General features: G+C 44.5%; 1 protein-coding gene across 3 annotated transcripts in view; it reads left to right on the top strand.

Moving 5' to 3' along the window:
* Positions 1-5,433, top strand: part of rsu1 (Ras suppressor protein 1) — a 95,687-nt gene extending 90,254 nt beyond the window's left edge. For all 3 annotated transcript variants that reach the window (XM_076721409.1, XM_076721410.1, XM_076721411.1), the window contains exon 9: positions 4,604-5,433. In XM_076721409.1, the coding sequence (XP_076577524.1) occupies positions 4,604-4,706 (103 nt within the window). In that variant the 3' untranslated portion in view covers positions 4,707-5,433. The remainder of the gene's footprint in view (positions 1-4,603) is intronic.
* The last annotated feature ends 15,473 nt before the right edge of the window (positions 5,434-20,906 follow it).

The raw sequence follows: 20,906 nt of genomic DNA, 5'->3' as shown, positions 1-20,906 counted from the left end.
CTGCTTTGTATTCCTCCTCTTGTCCATCCTTTATACACCCCACCACTGCTGAGTCGTCCAAAAATTTCTGTAGGTGGCACAATGAAGAGTTGTACAAGTGGTGGACAGACTGGCCAGCAGACAGACACTGACATTCCAAGCGTCATCCTGCTGACATGGCTATTAACTGTCAAGTCTTCCAAGGTCCAGCTGCTTCCAGACACTACTGCTCTTTGGAGCTGCCCAGCACCCTGCGCCTGTTTCACACTCTTCTGTGGGTCTCAGCAGCTCAGCTGCAGGGGGGATCTGCAGAGTCCATTTTGTCTCAACCTCTCTCTCTCTGTCAAATATATATCCCTGCAGACTACAGACATCCACATAAGGGGTGAGGTGGAAGGGATTTGGTGCATCTTAAACTACAAATGGGCAGACGTCTCCAAGATAGAGGAATGTGGAAAATTAGCCAAGATGGCTTACAGGGTTGTAGATCTGCTGTATTGAGCTGCTATAGTGAGCTTCTCCTCAAAGGTAAACAGCCACCTTTGAAGCAAGCGCTCATGAGTAATGGCATCGTGTAGCTAACCAGTTCTTACTTTGGCTATATCTCAGTCTCTCCTTTGCGCTCTCTATTTCTTCTGTCTGTCTGTATCATTGATACTTTCTTTGCTGTAGGACTGGTGTGGTTTTGATAGGCAGCAGATGTTAGGGGTTTGGCAGCATTTAATTCCCAGCTGATAATGTTGACATGGGATGGAGGCAGGAAGAGGAGAATACAAGACACTTTAACCATAGACTGGCTCTCTCTCTCTCTGTGTGTGTGTGTGTGTTTGTGTGTGTTTGTGTGTGTGTGTGAGTGTGTGTGAGTGAGTAAGTGAGTAAGTGAGTGAGTGAGTGTGTGTATGTGTGTGTGTTTGTGAGAGAGAGTATACGCATGTGCAAGCACGCTAGACTTTATAAAAGTGTGGCCCTAGGTAGGGCTGGGGGGTATATCAGTTCACACCAAATACCGGTGTGTATTTTAGTTCTGAAGTTTAGTTATGAATTTTAATATACCGCCACACCGGTGAATGTGATTACACAATGTTCGTAACGCTGCGCAACGCTGTTTCAGACGGGACTCAATGTTGCACTTCTAAACACGCATGGTGCAGGGCGTGATGAGGGTAAACTGTGCTCTGGTGTTACGGTGAAGATAGATGGGATAGACATTGAAAATTCCAAAATCAAAGCTGCAGAACTAGTAGAACACGATGACATAGAAGAACTTGTGCCAAAAAGAGGAGCTGTGTCAGTTGTTTTTCTGGTTTAAAAAAAAAAAAGGGCAAGTGTCAGGCTAAAGTTGGCAACACGAGCAATTTGCTCCACCACCTTAGCTGCAAGCACGTCTTGGAATATCAAGAATGTGTGAAATTGAGATCAGCGCCCTCCACATCAGCAGGTAACACAGGAAAAGAAAAAGAAAAATTGAGCCAAATGTCACTTCAAGGCATGTTTGCTAGAGGGACTCCCTGCGACAGAAAAAGCAAATGGTGGATCAAGATTACAAACTCTATCACTATCCACCTAGCCAAAGACATGGTCCCACTTAACACAGTAGAAAACGAAGGCTTCAGCAGATGATCAAGACAGTGGATTCCAGGTATGAAATACTGAGCAGAAAACACTTCAGCCAGAGTTGTACCAATTAGCTGTTCAATATGAGTGCCGCCTGTACAGGGGGCAGCGTGAAATGCATGCAGTTCAGATGGTCAATGCTCACACTAGGACGCACCAAACCTAACTTGTAGCATATCAGAATAATGGGGAGAAACTCAGCTAAAAGTGACTATCAAGCATTGCCACCCAAATGAAACATAATTCACACAGCAATAAATTATATGCTCATGTAACAAAAAGACGAAAATAGCGTATGTCCAATTTAGAGTGTCTGCTCATTTCACCACTTCATGCAAACCACACCAGCCTGGTATCATGTGAAAGCAGAGAGTCTGATGATCACGAAGATGTCTGCCTCCTCACTGTGCAACAGAAACTTGGCGAGCTAGCAGCCAAACAGTAGCAGAAAAAAACTTCAATAAATCATAAAGTATGTCTTACCTTTGCTGTTTTGTGATCAAAAGTTATATTCCAGCTCAAAAAAATGCTGCTGATGTCTCCTCCTATGACTCGCGTTAGTTTGAGATCAATCACGAAGGTCCTGGTTGTTTACATAAAGTGGAGGGGGTTTCTAGAGTTGAGGGAGCGCTCTTCATGCGATATACTATCTCTGGGGTTACTTCCGTCTGGATTGTCATTGGTGTTACTATGGTGAATTTGGGCACTGCCCTTCCAATCTCTTGACTGGTTGATAGAGGGCTCAATCATCAAAATTGACCAATTGGGTTCTGAGCTTTGACTGGTGCAACTGCAGTTAGTTTCACCGCACCGTCTCATTTACACATGAATAGGCAGAGCGCTCACAGAAGACACTGTCGACCAGCCCGAGGTGTTCTTTTACTGTTTTATTTGCATTTCATCCTTTTATAAGAGATAAGAACAATAGCAAGCAGAAAAAAAGGCTGAAAAAGTGTTTTCAACAGAGGAGTTTCTCTGTATGTTTGGACGAGATAACGGTACTCTGCCCGGGTGCGCCCAAATGAGTGCCTGGACATACCTGTGTTGAAACATCTGTCTTGAAACATCTGAATGTCAAAGTGAGACTTTGGATAGACTACTAATTGAATGGGCAATCTCTTCTGTGAAGTTGGGGGACTTGGGAGACAGATTTATAAAAGAATGATCAATATTGAATCGATGATGAAAAGGAAGGGCAGACTGTTATCATGTTACACATTTCACATCTTTGGTGCCCACCTTAAAACTGTGATGATTGTGTAGATTTTCTGTGCTCCTGGCTTGAAGGTGTCCACGCATCCACACTTGTCAATTTGTCGCTTCTTTGCAGGAACATTCATATTTGAAGCATTGTAGTCCACCACAGTCTCATTGGTTTTGCTGATATTGAGCATCTGGTGATTGTCATTGCACCATGTGATGAAACTCTGTCCCTGATGACATCATTATGACAGCATCATGGTTATTTTTGCAGACAGTGTTCCTTCAAAGCCACAAAAATCATTCTAACTCTTACAGACACATTAGTATTCTCTTAATTAGTACATAGATGTTCATGTTTTTAAATTTGTAAAATATTCTAACAGTGTGTTGACATTCACGTTCATTCTATTCAACAAGCAGTCAGCCAGCCAAGTCATGTATATTTTAACTGTTTTAACGAACTCTGTACAAATACTATACAATCTACTTGGTCATTATTGTATAATCTGATTGTTAGATCCTTCACCACTGGTGGATCATTCACTTCACTGGTAGGCTCCAACATTTCACCATTGTCAGTAAATTTGTTTCAAAACCAGGCTATGCATGAATACAATGAGAGGAGGAAAAATGAAGACACAATTATATATGAAACAGGCTGCAGGGAGGAGGACAGAGACACGGAGCTGAAGAAAAAGTCTTTTCCACTCCACTGAGCTCTCTCGCTCCCTTCTTTGCGTACAATAGACACCCATGGGAGAGAAAAAGTGACAGACAGAAGTGTGTGTGTGTGTGTGTGTGTGTGCGTGTGTGTGTGTGTGCGTGTGTGTGTGTCTGTCTGTTTGTCTGTCTGTGTGTCTGTCTGTCTGTCTGTCTGTCTTTGTACATAAGAGTAACGAGGATCACAGTGATTGTGGTCAAGTATTGTTTTTGACCAGACTTTGACATTTATCTAGCTGGGGCGGCTGTGGCTCAGGAGGTTGGTGGTCGATCCCTTGCCTCGGCAGTCCACATGCCGAAGTATCCATGGGTAAGATACTGAACCCCAAAACTGCCCCCAATCCTGCGCCATTGGTGTGTGGATTCATATGTACATTGCTTTGGATAAAAGTGTCTGCCAAATGACTAATTGTAATTGTAATTTATCCACCTTCAGCTGTTTAGCTAAATCTATGGCGATGGGGCCACTACAGAGAAGAGTCATTACAAATAAGAAGCAGCAATTTTGATGTCAAACCTTTTGCTTTGCCTCCCTCTGATCACGTATAAGCACAGAAGCAGTCATTTTGTGTTATTTCTATTGCTGCATTAGACAGAGAAATTGATACATGGATGAATGTTCCAGTGAAAATGGATTCCTTAGCAAAATGCATGCATGGGCCCAGAGAAGCAGCATCTTTTGCTCAGCATACAGAAGGACAGCAGAGAAGAGGATAGTACAGTATGAGTGGTTTAACAATTTTCTAAGGATGGTTTATTGATAAGATTACTGAAAGTCCCCACTGAACATGTGTAGTCATTAGACCCAGTGATCATCTAAAGGCCTACTGACCAGATTCCATTGGTCTGGATATTCATATTTTCTTGAACTGGTTGTGAGTCTTTTAGGAGTCTGTGTTCCTCTGAAACATACACAGTGCATAGCTATGCAGACACACCGATGTGTGTGAGAGAATTCAGTAGTTATTGTATCTGTGCATACTGAATGAAGTCTTTTCTCTCTTTTCATCTCCTCTCCTCTGTTCTCTCCTATGCTGTCCTCCCCTCTGCTCTGCTTTCCCCATGTCTTCTCTCCTCTCCTCCTCAGTCTCTATGGCAGACATATGCAGGCCAACCCAGAACCTCCAAAGAAGAGCAATGATAAGAGTAAGAAGATCAGCCGCAAACCACTTGCTGCCAAGAATAAATAAAGACCAAGGATGGAGATGAAAACTCGCTCAGCCAGCCAAACTCACTGCATGTGCTTTTTTTCTTCTTTATTTTTTGTTTATGAAAAACTATGACATGGAAATGTGTCAATTATGTTTCTAAATATCTAGTGTTCAACACTGTTTTGACTGTATTCCATTGTGCCTGAATCCATATGGATGTTTATGTTTTTTGTTTTTTCAACTCTTCTTAACGATTTGTGTCTTGGTGCCACAGTGCTTGGACATAGAAGTGATTATTGGTCAAATTAGACTTAAAACACAGTTAAGAATTTTTTATAATGTCATAGAAAAACTAGAGACCATCTTGCAACGGGATCCCACCAGCTATGACACCCATCTGCATGCAGGCATTCCAACGTCAGTAGTTATTACATTGTTATGTGAGTACTCAGAACTCAACTCATGGGTTGGACCACTATCATGTTTGAACTCAGCCTTCATTTTCATCTCAACTACACATCTGTAAAATAGAGTGAAATAGAAAAAACAGACTCAGTTCAATTGTTCTTGTGTTCAAACCTTAGTGTACCACCAATTCCATGTTCTTGTTAAGTTTTCAAGTGTCCATTGCTTTTCAGCCTGCTGCAAAAATGTATGACTCAATGAGTCATGTATGAGTCAATTTTTTAAATTCATGCTTCAGTTTTATCACAGGCTGTCTGTATTAAATGTTTAAAAAAAAAAATAAACAAAAAAACAATTACAATGTTCTCTCTTCTATCTTTCATGTCAGATAAATATACAGTCCTATAAGCATTAAAATTCTAAGTTGTGTCATGAATAACCTACTGCTAAGTATTCTCAATTGTTATTTTATGAATTGATTGATAAACACACTCACACAACATGACATACAATACGAAACATTACTTTGATTTCATGAGTTCAGATGACCTCAGAACTACTGTTTTGTGGTGGTGACAGTAATAATAGCTGTGTGGATTTCTCCTTATTTCAAATATGTTAATTGGTTCATACTATGTATACTGGTGCGAGTTCGTAGCGCCCTCTAGGGTCCACCATGTATTGTTTCAGTCGGTGGTTGTTGTAACTTACCATGCCACGTTTTGACCGGTGAGTTAATCATAACTTGTGTAATATCATAAAAATGTTCGTGTATGAAGGTTACATAATGGATAATGTATCTTTGGCATTAAGGTAGCGATTTTGTTTACATTTGTGTTTTTCAGTTGATAACCTGCTTCTGTAGCCTACTGCTACTACCGACGGCACGATCAGTGTCTATACTGAGTTACAGCATGCGTGGAGTTGCTGATGAAGGAAAATAAACACCTTGGAAAAGACAGAGATTGTGTCGGAGCTGAGTTTGACACTGTTTCACCAGTCAACATACACCCTGTGCGGTGGGAGTTATTAGATTAACTCAGTTAGTTTAATAAAACCGTACAATAGCATTAGCAATAATAACAGTGAGAATAATAATAGTGAATGCTCTAATTATAGATCATAAAAAGGTTAACAGTGATGACAGCAGATGAATCATGGTAATGTATAACAAACAAAAAATAAATAAATATAATAAGGAAGGAATCCAGAGGGGTAAACTTGTCTGCAAGTTGAGGCTTACAAGGATAGGTTCCTAGGTATCACTGAATTGTTTGGCTTGTTTATTGTTTTTAGCTATGATTCATTCCATTGAGAGATAGTCTAACAAAGTAGGTCATTTCAACATAGAGACAGATACAGGCGGCCGAAATGAGTTTCCTCCGCAGGGTGGCTTGGTTCAGCCTCAGAGACAGGGTGAGGAGCTCGGAGTAGAACCGATGCTCCTGCACGTCACGAGGAACCAGTTGAGTTGGTTTGGGCATCTGGTGAGGATGCCTCCTGGACAGCTCCCCAGGGGACATCTCTGGGAGGAGACCTCGGGGCCGACCCAGGACATGCTGGATGGATATGTCTCTCAGCTGGCCTGGTAACTCCTCAGGATCCCTCAGCAGGGGCTGGAGGAAGTAGCTGGGGAGAGGGCTGTCTGGACTTCCTTGCTGAGGCTGCTGCCCCCACAACCTGGATAAGTGGAAGGTGACAAGTATGAGTCCGACATTGAGAGTTTGGGTCTGTATTTTCAGTTAAGAAGTATGTTTTTTTGACTATGGTCACAATGATAAGTAAGGTTTTGAGATATTTGTGAAAATAACTGATGAGTGTGGGATCTCCCAGAAGGCAAAGAGATCGGGACAGGGTGTTCATCTATTACAATTTCCCAGACATTTTGGGTTGGTGTGCAAAAAGAGCGATAATAACATTAATTAACATTGTGTTGTGAGTGTAGTGTAGACAGATACACTATATTGGCAAAATTATTTACTCACCCATCCAAATAATTGAAATCAGGTGTTCCAATCACTTCCATGGCTGCAGGTGTATAAAATCAAGCACCCACGCATGCAGACTGTTTATATAAACATTTGTGAAAGAATGGGTCGCTCTCAGGAGCTCAGTGAATTCCAGCATGGTACTGTGATAGGATGCCACCTGTGCAACAAGTCCAGTCATGAAATTCCTCACTCCTAAATATTCCACAGACAACTGTCAGTGGTATTATGGCAAAGTGGAAGCGATTGGGAACGACAGCAGCCATGAAGTGGTAGGCCACGTAAAATGACAGAGCTCTATCAGCGGGTGCTGAGGCACATAGTGCTCAGAGGTCACCAACTTTCTGCAGAGTCAATCGCTACAGACCTCCAAAACTTCATGTGGCCTTCAGATTAGTTGAAGAACAGCGCATAGAGAGCTTCATGGAATGGGTTTCCATGGCCGAGCAGCTGCATCCAAGCCATACATCACCAAGTGCAATGCAAAGCGTCAGATGCAGTGGTGTAAAGCATGCCGCCATTGGACTCTAGAGCAGTGGAGATGTGTTCTCTGGAGTGACGAATTGCACTTCACCATCTGGCGATCTGATGGTCAAGTCTGGGTTTGGCGGTTGCCAGAAGAACGGTACTTGTCTGACTGCATTGTGCCAAGTGTAAAGTTTGGTGGAGGGGGAGGAAAAAAAAAATGTTGGGTTGTTTTTGAGGAGCTGGCCTTGGCCCCATAGTTCCAGTGAAAGGAACTCTGAATGCTTCAGGATACCAAGACATTTTGGACAATTCCATACTTTTGGACAATTTGGGGATGGCCCCTTCCTGTTTCAACATAACTGTGCACCAGTGCACAAAGCAAGGTACATAAAGACATGGATGAGAGAGTTTGGTGTAGATGAACTTGACTGGCCTGCACAGAGTCCTGACCTCAACCTGATAGAACCCCTTTGGGATGAATTAGAGCAGAGAATGAGAGCCAGGACATCTTGTCTAACATCAATGTGTGACCTCACAAATGCGCTTCTGGAAGAATGGTCAAAAATTCCCATAAACACACTCCTAAGCCTTGTGGAAGGCCTTCCCAGAAGAGTTGAAGCTGTTATAGCTGCAAAGGGTGGACCGATGTCATATTAAACCCTATGGACTAAGAATGGGATGCCACTTAAGTTCATATGCAAGTCAAGGCAGGTGAGCCAATACTTTTGGCAATATAATGTATCTGTATCAATGAAACCCATGAGATGCATTCTGTGATTGGTGATGCATGTTCTTTACATAATGTTATACTGGAAGATGGTTGTCCAGGAGTAGATGCAGTTAACAATTTCAATTAATAATTTGGCAGACGTTTTTATCCAAAGCAACGTACATATGAATTCACACACCAATGGCACAGCATCAGGGGAAGTTTTGGGGTTCAGTATCTTGCCCAAGGCTACTTCAGTATGTGGACTGCCGAGGCCAGGGATCGAACCACCAACCTCCTGATCGGTGGACAGCCGCCTACCTCCTGAGCCACAGCCGCCTCAAGCTTCATATTTGTTTTCAGAAAATGAAATCAGTCTTTATTGTTAGATCTTTCTCCATCTGTAAGTGGGATGGACAGTGTTTTTTTCTTTTGCTAATACAGTACATAGTTTTCTTACATGTTGAAATGGATGCTGTGTTTTCTGTTAATGGCAGTGGCTGCAAATTATTGTTGGAATGTTTTATTTTTTTAACTGCATTCTTAAGTTGGAGATAAGAATTCTTAGGTGATGTCATATTATCATAGACTGTATAATACAGGGAGGTAGTCTTTGTGACATCACCCATAGGTTTCTAAAGAGACATTGTGAAACTCAGTGACAGTGGTTCCAGCCATCGCCATCTTGAAAGTGCCTGACTCCACCAGACTCCTGCCTAATCGAAAATTGACAAATAGGTTGAGCTGGGGTGGGCCAAATGAAGCCTGAATGGTGACTGAAACCTGGCACTCAAAGCAGATATAATTATAAACAACTTTAAGCCTTGATAATTAAAACAAGTGAGTTATGTAAAAATGTATCCCTCTTGCAGTTGTCATGAACAGGGAAATTAGCTATACAGACAAAATAGTTTTTTGTATCAGGCTGTCAACATATTTATTTCTGTTGTTAAGTTGGGCATTTTAATTGGGGGTCTATGGGGAGTGACTCACTATGACAGTCACATGACAGTGACTGTCATCACCTCATAGCTAGAAGGTCCCGGGTTCGATTCTTGTCTGGGGCGCTGTGGGCGCCGGGGCCGCGCCCTCCACCACGCCTTCGGTGCTTGCTGCCCCGTATCTCGAGGAAAAAGGGCCTTTCTGTGTGGAGTTTGCATGTTCTCCCCGTGTTCACCTGGGGTATCCTCCATAAAAACCCCCACTAAAAACATGCAAGAAGATCACCACCTGGCCAATGGTGACGAAAGGAACTGGGCCCCCAGGTGCTGCTGTAGGCTGGCAGCCCACCGCTCCTGGTCCGCTGCGGAGGAAGGACTGACCAAGGATGGGTCAAATGCGGAGAAATAATTTCACATTAAGCATGCCGTGTGTGCATGTAGTGTGCATTGTTGTGTATGATAAAATACGTCTCTTCTCTTCTTTTTTTCTCTTCTTAACATGCTATGAGGAGGCATACATTTATTTATGATCATCTCCAGATGCTTCTTTAAATTAAGATAATATTTCCTTCTATTAGAAAGGCAAAATTTGGGGTGGAACATTAACAGCATCATGGATTGTTTCATTATGCAAAATTGATATTTGTCAGCTTTGACTATTACTTCCACACTAAAACTCAGTCTAACCATAATCACTGCTACACTCTGGAGTTTTTTTCCTCTTTTGGTGGATGTTCTTGCTGTTTTGTTCTCACTTCATCTCAATTCATCGCACACCTTTCCAAGGACACAATGAGTCCCAGGCTAACTAAAGCCCATTGATTTTCAAGAGGTGATTTATAGGTGGCGTGTGTGTTCGGGCAAGCTTGATTGTCTAAGGGGGCTGCACTGTGCCACTTTAATGAGGGCAGTGACACAGGGAAGAGCAACAAGCACCCCACCCACCACAGAATGGGCAGCTAATATACACCTGCTGCTGTACTGAATAACCAAAGCATTTATACACAGCATATACTGTCTTCAAACATTTAGTCTAATATTCAGCTGTTACATTTCATCTTTCTTCAAATAGTTTCCTAGCATTGTTTGGGAGAAATGTATATTGTAAAATGATGATGTCTACACTGGAATTATAAATGTCACTTGATACTAGAAAAGTTTTGAAACGTGATACTTTGTTTCAAAGTCGGACATCACAAGAAACATAGCAGTCTGATGATCAGACAGGTTAAAACAACTATAATGATGTAGCATATTTTACAATAAAGATATTAAATTATTATAGCAAATAACTTTATTTTTCTCAGACGAAGAAGTGGATGCACACTCACTTCTGGTTAGTTTTGTACTATTTTGTTTTTGGGACACTCTTAGTTATCTTGTGCTTTTGTGTTTAATGGTTTTACCTTCCTGTGGGAGAGATTTTGGTTATTCATTTTTTTGTTTACTGAGTAAAACTGTTAAAAATAGCTCTCCTGTGTTTGTCCTCTGTGCCTTGGCATTTGAGTCATTTTGTTAAAGTGGTCTCCAGACCCAACACTTTACTCTACCAGTGAAATGTTTCCCATGACACCGGATGCAACATTTTACAGGTATTCTTTTCATGAAATTCTGTTCCCTTTTTTTTCCAACTCCTGTCTCCACTTTGGCATCTCAATCTTTAATCATCTTTTTGTCATTACAAGCTATGATCAATTTTCTGGTTTTGCATGTACATATTAGCAATCTTCATGTCATGCCATTCTCTCCTACTAAATCTCATCTTCCTGTATTTTGCTGTCACTACAGCAGCTCTTCAACTGCCAATAAGTTTGCTGAGGTTCTCAAAGCTAGTCCCAAACTTGCAGTACTGAGGCTTGTACTTCTCAGTATTGAGGCTTATACTTCCCATCTCAGCACTGAGAAACAGTGCTGAGATGAGAAGTGTAAACCGTACTGCCGTATTTAATAACACCTGCCCTTCTTGTCTGGATACTGTTGCGCTGATTAAATTGAAAAAAACAAAACAAAACAAAGGTCTGTCTTAGCTTAATGAAACCAGAGCCCTAAGGGGGGAGTGCAGAAAATCAGAACAAAAGTGGAAGTCTGATAAGCTTCAAATTTCTTTTAAAATTTTGAAAAACAAGCTTCAGAAAATCAGGACGCTATTAAGGCTGTGAGAGCAAAATACTTTTCTGACCTAATTTACAACAACTTTCAAAATTTTTCAGTTTTATTTAGCAGCATCTGTCATTTGTCCCACCCTGAGTACCAGTTTAGATATGTCCCCTGGTAAGTGTGAATAACTTTCAAAAGTTTTTCATAAACCAAGTTGGGGACATTCATCAAGATACCCTGGCCACTGGTACCATTCCAACCTGTTTAAAGAATGCAGTGATCCTGCCCCTCCCAAAAACCCAACTTAGACCCTTCCTTGCCTAGCAATTACAGATCTATTTCTAAACATTCTCCAAAAGGTATTCTCAGTCAATTTCTGCCCCACCTACACCAAAACAACACCTTGGAAAGATTTCAGTCATTTTTAAGGCTTACAGATTCTGACTTGTTGAAAGACCCCTCAGCCAAATTGTTCAAAATGTGTTGAGGACGTAAATTGTTGGATGGCATAAAACGTCCTACAGCTGAATAGAGGCAAGTTGAAGTTGTCCTATTTGCCCCCACTGGCTCCATTAAAGTGATTACCAACAGTCTTGGCAAACTTCCCACCCATGTCAAAAACTTTGGTGTGTTACTTAATTCTGCATTTCAGTTTGACAAGCAAGTTAATACTGTCGTAAAAGCCTTTTATTTCCCTGACCAACATACTATCGTCAAAATCAAGCTGTTTCTCTCTTTCAAATCTTAAGAAAAACATCCATGCCTTTATATCCTCCTACTTGGACAACTGCAGCTCCATGTATACTGGGATTAATCAGTTGTCTCTCTCCCACCCGCAACTGATCTAGAACACTGAAGCCAGGCACCTGAGAGGTACTCAAAAGGAGGACCCCATTACCCCTATTCTGGACTCCTTCCACTGCCTGGCAGTACACTGTAAAAAGCCAACTTGTATTTTTTTGGCCTAAAACAGTAATTTAAGTTGGTAAAAGTTATAAATATAAATTATTGTCATTCAAGGCAATAACGTTAGTTAGCACAACAAAGCAAGCCAGTTGTTTGCTCCAAAACAATTTGGTGAGTTGTTAATGCTTATATCTTTAAGTTGGGGTTCAATACAAGGGACGACAATTCTGCTAACTCTTATTTCTTTGTTGTGAAATGTGGGAAAGCCAACTTTCCAAGTTGGCACTTGGTACTTGAAGTCTCATTGTGGCTGTGCTGCCTCGAGCTGGAGTCCATACAGGTAAGTTTTTACCAACCTTTAATTAAATTAAGTTAAAATGATACAGGAATTATATTCTGAGTAATGTTGTGCTGTATGTTGCAGAGAAGAGAAGGCGTCCCACACATTTTCAACATTTAAATACAAACAGCTGATGTTTATTTCACATCGGTAGTCTGATGGAGAGCCTGGGTCAAATAGGTCGGATCTCTCCTCTCCTTGATCCCTAGATATATAAAGGACATCTGCTACACACTTCGACTAATCACAGATGTTATTGCACATAGATGTTGTTGTCTTCAGAACACTCAGCTGTCTGTAATTATACATGTTGGTGGATTGACAGGTCTATCCGGGGCCCTCATAGAGCCCCTACAAATACATCACCACATATGATTTTACTCAAGCTGGTCCTGCTCTCATATGACCTTTACCCTCCTATGCTCAGAGTAGACTGAGTTCAAAACATGTTTTTCAAATGATCATACTGAATATGTTACGGCTGGAGGACAGACAAGGCCTGGACCCAAATGCAGAGGCAGCAAAACAAAGTTTATTGAAGAATGTCCAACAAAAAATCACCTGAACCAGGGAATGACTGCTTGCAAGCAGAACTGAAATCATTCACAAATCATCACATCTTAATGTATTAAATCAGACACCCCATATCTTCCCCCCTTTCGGGACCTCTTGCATCCCGACAAAAAGTGGTAATCAATTCATGATTTTGGTTATTGATCTCAAACATCTGCTTGCCTGACAAAATCCCCTTCAACCCGTCCTATATCTAATTTTAAAGTCTTATTTTGAAAACTACATTTGTGGGATCAGCTAATATAACTAAGTTCCTCTTTGAGTCCCTTTTGCATCCTATTTTAGACTAAATAAACTAATCCTATGCTAATTAGGTTCAGATTAGGCTACTCTTAGCCTCACCCGCAGATCTCCTTGCAGCCACACTCTTTTTCTAGAAAAATCCCTGGAAAATATTTCATCCTATGGATGAAATAACCAAAATCACCAACTCGTGACTCTGTAGGTGTAACATTAAGGGAACCCACTGGTCAGCTGTTACCTCCTAGTCAGAAAAACCACCCCTCCTAAAAGGTGGGAAAAAGACCAGGAAGCCTTGCTAAATTAAAACAGAGACACCTCATCCTCAACCCAATCAGGACACGGAGACCCCATTAAAATTAACATTACCAACATTCATTAATTATATGACCCTGTGCCAATCGGTCATTCAGTTATACTCCATCCATCCATCCATTTCCACCCGCTTTATCCGGGACCGGGTCACGGGGGCAGCAGTCTAAGTAGGGACGCCCAAACTTCCCTCTCCCTGGACACTTCCTCCAGCTCATCTGGGGGGACCCCGAGGCATTCCCAGGCCAGCCGAGTGACATAGTCGCTCCAGCGTGTCCTGGGTCTTCCCCGGGGCCTCCTCCCGGTGGGGCATGCTTGGAGCACCTCCCCAGGGGGCATCCGGTAGAGATGCCCGAGCCACCTCAGCTGACTCCTCTCGATGTGGAGGTGCAGCGGCTCTACTCTGAGCTCCTCCCGGGTGACAGAGCTCCTCACCCTATCTCTAAGGGAGTGCTAGGCCACCCTGCGAAGGAAACTCATTTCAGCTGCTTTTATCCGGGACCTCGTTCTTTTGGTCATGACCCAAAGTTCATGACCATAGGTGAGGGTAGGAACGTAGAGCCTTTCGGCTCAGCTCCTTCTTCACCACGACGGACCGATACAGCGACCGCATTACTGCTGCCGCTGCACCGATCCGCCTGTCAATCTCACGCTCCATTCTTCCCTCACTCGTGAACAAGATCCCAAGATACTTAAACTCCTCCACTTGAGGCAAGATCTCTCCTCCGACCCGGAGGGAGCAAGCCACCTTTTTCTGGTCGAGAACCATGGCCTCAGACTTGGAGGTGCTGACTCTCATCCCAGCTGCTGCACACTTGGCTGCGAACCGCCCCAGTGCATGCTGAAGGTCCTGGCTCGATGGAGCCAAGAAGACAACGTCATCCGCAAAAAGCAGAGACGAAATCTGCCGGCTCCCGAACCGAACCCCCTCCGGCCCCTGGCTGCGCCAAGAAATTCTGTCCATAAAAATAATGAACAGAACCGGTGACAAAGGGCAGCCCCTGGCGGAGTCCGGACTTACTGCCGGCAATGCGGACCAAGCTCCTGTTCTGGTTGTACAGGGACTGCACAGACCTCAGCAGAGGGCCTCCAACCCCATACTCCCGGGGCACCTCCCACAGAATGGTGCGAGGGACACGGTCGAGACACGAGCGAGGCGTGTCAACTAAGACAGTCCTGCAACATCCAGTGACTTGAGGTACTCAGGGCGGATCTCGTCCACCCCCGGAGCTTTGCCACTGAGGAGCTTGCAAACTACCTCAGTTACTTCAGCCCGAGTGATGGATAAATCGACCTCCAAGTCCCCAGCCTCTGCTTCCTCTGCAGAAGACATGACAGTGGGATTGAGGAGATCCTCGAAGCCGCCTGACAATATCCCCAGTCGAGGTCAGCAGCTCCCCACCTCCACTGTAAACAGTGTTGATAGAGAGCTGCTTCCCCCTCCTGAGGCGCCGAACGGTTTGCCAGAATTTCTTCGAGGCCAACCGGTAGTCCTCCTCCATGGTCTCCCCGAACTCCTCCCAGACCTGAGTTTTTGCCTCTACAACCGCCCGAGCTGCCGCACGCTTAGCCTGCCGGTACCTGTCAGCTGCCTCAGGAGTCCTATGAGCCAACCAAGCCCGATAGGACTCCTTCTTCAGCTTGACGGCATCCCTTACTTCCGGTGTCCACCACCGGGTTCGGGGATTGCCGCCACGACAGGCACCGGTGACTTTACGGCCACAGCTACGGATGGCTGCATCAACAATGGAAGTGGAGAAAGAAGAAGAAGAAGAAGAAGAATCAGGGGGAGACATTCCCCTTTATTGTCACACACACGCGCACAGCACACGGAGGTGAAATTTGTCTTCCGCCTTTGACCCATCCTGGTCGTCCTTCCTCCGCGGCAGACCAGGAGCGGTGGGCAGCCAGACCGGCGCCCGGGGACCCATTCTTCTGTCACCATTGGTCAGGTGGTGATCTTCTTGCATGTTTTTAGTGGGGGTATATTTTTACGGAGGATACCCCAGGTGAACACGGGGAGAACATGCAAACTCCACACAGAAAGGCCCTCCTCGAGCAGCAGGCACCGAAGCATGGTGGAGGACACACCCAGTGCCCGCAGCGAGATTCGAACCCGGGACCTTCTCGTGCCACCATGGCCCATTCGGACTCGATGTCTCCAACCTCCCTCGGAATCTGGTCGAAGCTCTCCCGGAGGTGGGAGTTGAAGACCTCCCTGACAGCGGGTATCGCCAGACGTTCCCAAGACCCTCACAGTACGTTTGGGTCTGCCAAGTCTGTCCCGCTTCCTCCCCTGCCAACGGATCCAACTCACCACCAGGTGGTGATCAGTTGACAGCTCAGCCCCTCTCTTCACCCGAGTGTCCAAGACATACCGCCGAAGGTCAGATGATACAACTACAAAGTCGATCATTGACCTCCGGCCTAGGGTGTCCTGGTGCCACGTGCACTGATGGACACCCTTACGCTTGAACATGGTGTTTGTTATTGACAAACTGTGAATAGCACAGAAATCCAACAACAGAACACCACTCAGGTTCAGATCGGGGAGGATGTTCCTCCCAATCACACCCCTCCAGGTATCACTGTCGCTACCCACGTGGGCATTGAAGTCCCCCAGCAGAATGATGGAGTCCCCGGTTGGAGCACTTTCCAGTACCCCTCCCAGGGACTCCAGGAGGCCGGGTACTCTACACTGCTGGTGAAATCAAAACAATCCAAATGGATATTTATCAATCATTTCCTCGTCTATTCTCACTCCTTCATCATCTGTGTCATTCCTATTTAATAATGGCATCTGAACTTGTTCTCCCGGCATCACAACTCCAACCCATCTCAGTATCATGGCTTTTGCAAAGGTCAACAACAGCGTGCAGAAACAGAACATCACGCACAATGAAAGAAGCACTGCCACCAAAATTTGAACTAAAACTGCTCCTAGTGGTCCTAATTTCTCTTGCAACCAAGAATTGGCTGACCATCCAGCTCCTTCTGATGGGCCAAATGCATCTCTTATTAATTTTAACGCATCTATTACACTTGTCATGTTATCCGAGCTGTCAGGGATCAAAGTATAACAGGCATCTCCTGTTAAAGTTAAAGCCACACACAAACCTCCTTGTTTGGCTAAAATATAATCGAGAGCCATGTCATGTTTCAACAGTGTTAAGCTTGGTTTAGGCTTCTGCGTCGCGACGACGCCGTACCTATGGCGTACACCCTACGCCGTCACTGAGCATTCGTAGTTCTGCGTCGAGGGAACGCGTTGCTCCGCAATTCACCGCCAAGCCGCTAGGGGGGTGTGGCTGTGTCTTTGTATGGTTTTGGGGGGCTCTTGTCGGATTCCTTGGTTTTCTTCCGGTCAGAGACAACAATGGCGACTGAGATGGAGCGGTTGTTTTTGGAGATGGAGCTGATCGATATTGAACAACAAATGTTGTTACTTCAAATGTTGAAGTACAGGCGACGCAGAAGACGTTTGCGGAGGTGGTCTGTCCGACCATTGAACCAGTCGAGGATGAGAACGGGGGAATTTACCACACTGGTTCGCCCACTGAGGCGTCTCGATGAGGAAATGCACTTTCGCTATTTTCGAATGTCAGCGGCCCGATTTGACGACCTTCTTCGCCGTATACAACCGTTAATATCGCACCAGACAACACACAGCATGCCTGTTGATGCCGCCCAGAGACTGGCGGTGACTTTAAGAATTTTAGCCTCGGGTGGAAGCCAGCAAGCTGTGGCGGCTAGCTACAAACTGGCGTCGAGCACTGTGTCCGGCGTGTTGTCTGAGGTCTGCAAAGCATTGTGGACAGCCCTCCAGCCCGAGCTTTTGCCGTGTCCTTCAACCAGCAAGTGGGAAGCCATTGCAGCAGATTACTGGCGGCTGTGGAACTTCCCAAACTGCGTCGGAAGCATCGATGGTAAACACGTTACCATAAAAGCACCGCCACATGCAGGAAGTGACTACTTCAATTATAAAGGGACTCACTCCATTGTGTTGATGGCAACATGCGATGCCAGGTAAGAGCCACATAATTTAAAACTTGTTCGTTTGATCTGAGTCCATGTTGCACAGTAACCACACTAACAACATGCAATGATGAAAAATTTATGTTTTTTCAGATACCGTTTCACAGTGGTGGACGTTGGAGGATATGGAAGAGAGAGTGATGGTGGAATTTTCAAAGAGAGCAAGTTCGGGTCAATGCTGCTCGACCATAAACTCAATCTGCCCCCACCAGCTACACTTCCAGGGACCACAGTCCTGATCCCTCATGTCATTGTTGCTGATGCTGCCTTTCCCCTGCACTGCAACATGATGCGTCCCTTTCCAGGTATGTATCAAGAAGTATGTGTTTGCACACACACACACACACACACGTATTATATGTAGTTATTATTGTATAATATATAATTGTGTTTTCCTATACAGGAAAAGGCATGAGCACGGACAAACAAGTGTACAACTACCGCCACTCCAGGGCAAGGCGGGTTATTGAAAACACGTTCGGGATCATGGCTGCGCGGAGGAGAATTCTTGGGAGACCAGTTGAATTCCGGCCTGAAAAAGCAGTGGATGTTGTGAAAGCCTGTGTGGTCCTACACAACTACCTCACCTACACTGATGAAGTGAGCACCCTAGACAGCAGATAAATCCCGCTGAACTTTGTGGACACTGACAGTTCTGGATCAGCCTGGTGAGTGGAGAAAAGTAGTGGCCAATGACTCCAATCTCGTCGAACCTGTGGATCCGGCGCAGATGTCCAGGGCCCGTTCCACCAGAACTGCCTTGGCTGTGCGGAATGACCTGATGGCTTTCTTTCAGTCACCTCAAGGAACCGTGCCATGGCAAAATGAGATTGTGTGCCGAGGCACACTCAATCAGTGATGGTGGAATGATCCATAGTGTGTAAACTGTCTATGTTGTTGAAAATAAACATCAAAAATACTCTTTCAGACCAAAGTTGTGCTTTATTGTTCATTTGTGCATAAAGAAGCATAAACATAAATACATCACAGCAATCCAATATAAAAGGCAACAGTAAAGTGCACTCAAGCCACACAAAACTATTTACAACCAAAAGTCCAATGCTTTCTCCATGCTACTTGTTCCTTTCGTGGATCAAGCTGTACACTTTAAACATTACATTTGGTCTCTCATCCTCTGGCACTCTGCGCAGAAGGTCGGCCACCGTTTGCCCGAACCTTGCGCACTCGTCCGTCCCTTGCAGTATCTTCTGCTGCAGCTCCATCCTGCGATCCTCCAGGGTTATACTCTGCTGCAGAAACCAGTCCTCTTGTTGTTGGTCCCTCTTCCTTTTGGGTCGAGAGACGGGGGACTGGAGAGGAAGATCAGGAACTGCAGGAACTGCAGGAGATGCAGGAAGAGCCGGAGATGCAGAAGGAGCCGGAGATGCAGGAGGAGCCGGAGATGCAGATGATGGCGAGGCTGTGTCGCTCTCGGCTGAACAGGACGACGACGTCTGTTTTTAATGCAAGAGGGAAGGCTTTAGTCAATGTGGTGGAATACAACCAATACTCTATACTACATATTTTTTGGCGTAAGCACAACACATACCTTTTCCTCGTAATTCGAGTCCGTTTCCCGGTGCTTCACGTGTGGTGCCAGCCATGACAAAAAATGAAAAAAAGCTGGCACTTTTTGGCTGCCTGGGTCTCCACTTCTTGTGGCCATTCTCTTTCGGAGACGCACATATTTGTCGCGGAGGTTCTTCCACCTCTTCATGCATTCGGCGACCTCCATCCCCGTGTTTCGCGAGATTTCCCTCCACGAATTGTTCGCCATTTGGCAGTCTTTATAGTGCCGCGAAGAGGAGTTGTAGAGGTGGTCGTACTTGCGTACCTCCTCGATTATTCTGTCTTCGGCTTGGTCCATTTTTTCGTGTAGCTCTCGCCACAGAAACTTTAAAAATGGCGGTGTTGTTGTGCAGCGACCATAGGGCTGCGACTGAACCGGAAATTACGTTGTGAGCGGACCAATCACAGTCCTCGACGTTCACGTCACTTTTGGATTTTTTGGAGGTGCGCGTCAGGCTACGGCGTAGGGTCCGCGTAGGGGTCTGCGTCGACGGCGTAGGTACAGCGTCGACGCGACGCAGAAGCCTAAACCAAGCTTCAGTCTCCTCTGGGTATTTGACAGGTATTCAAACCCTCTGATAGTTTCATTTGCAAAATCTTGCAATGTATAGGTGATTATCAATGTGATCAGCCAAAAATGTCACTCCATACCACCAAAATAATCCAATTCCCCATTTCTCTCCTAAACTTATCCTCCAATGGTAGGATTCCAAATTATGAAACTGTGCCAATTCTCATTTCTTCCTACTTGTAGGGACCTCATTAACTTTATCCTCCTCAGGTGCATGTCCCTTCTGAATCACTAAAACTTCATATGAGAGTTTCAGCATGGGCATGTAACAGCATCCCGTCCCCCCATATGGTAGAAATATGTATGCCTTATCATCACAGATCCACCAAATATCTTGAAAATTTCCTATAGTCACATTAGCTGGCAAGGTTTGATTATGTACTGCCAAAGTTCTGCTCTGTTTGCGGTGTGGAGCATGAAAAGTTACTGTATACAAATCATCAACTGATCTATGACTACGTTTACCAAAATGCATCAAGTATTTCTCACAGTCTGATATGCCCATGAACATCCCTGGGCTATTATGCTTATCATTTGAACAAAAACAATCCCTAGCTTTCACCGGTTTAACTTCCATTGCATCTGGTCGAGCTGTCGTTATATTTTCATGCTAATCAAGTAAATTCATATATGGCAACTCCATTAGCCAAGAACAATTACGTCTGGGTTTAAACAGATGGGATGACAAAGCCAGAGTTCTATCATCTGGTGAATTTTGTTGATACAACAGCAATGACAATGCATAAGATTGATGAACGGGATCCAGTGGTTCTGGTACCGCTTCTAAAATGGCAGGCCATGTTCCTGGTGCTGGAACTCTCAATATACATGGACACTTCAATTTTCTAAATGATCTGACAGAATATGTCAACTGCTGAAACCACATATTCCTACTTGCCCATGGGTCTGCAATTTGTAATGCCGAAGAATCAAATCCAAATGCCTTCCATTTAGCTTCCCGCTTTTGTAACCCATGAGAGCGTTCAGTGATATCATCTTCAACCCAATCAGTGTCAAAGAAGTCACCGTCTACCTACGGTATAATCACTTCAGTTGTTGTGGATTTTTCCTCCTTATCAACTTCC

The sequence above is a fragment of the Chaetodon auriga genome, chromosome 21 (genome assembly GCF_051107435.1).
Source record: "Chaetodon auriga isolate fChaAug3 chromosome 21, fChaAug3.hap1, whole genome shotgun sequence".
Classification (NCBI taxonomy): domain Eukaryota; kingdom Metazoa; phylum Chordata; class Actinopteri; order Chaetodontiformes; family Chaetodontidae; genus Chaetodon; species Chaetodon auriga.
The sequence above is the reverse complement of the archived record's forward strand: the minus strand, read 5'-3'. Positions and strand labels throughout refer to the sequence as shown.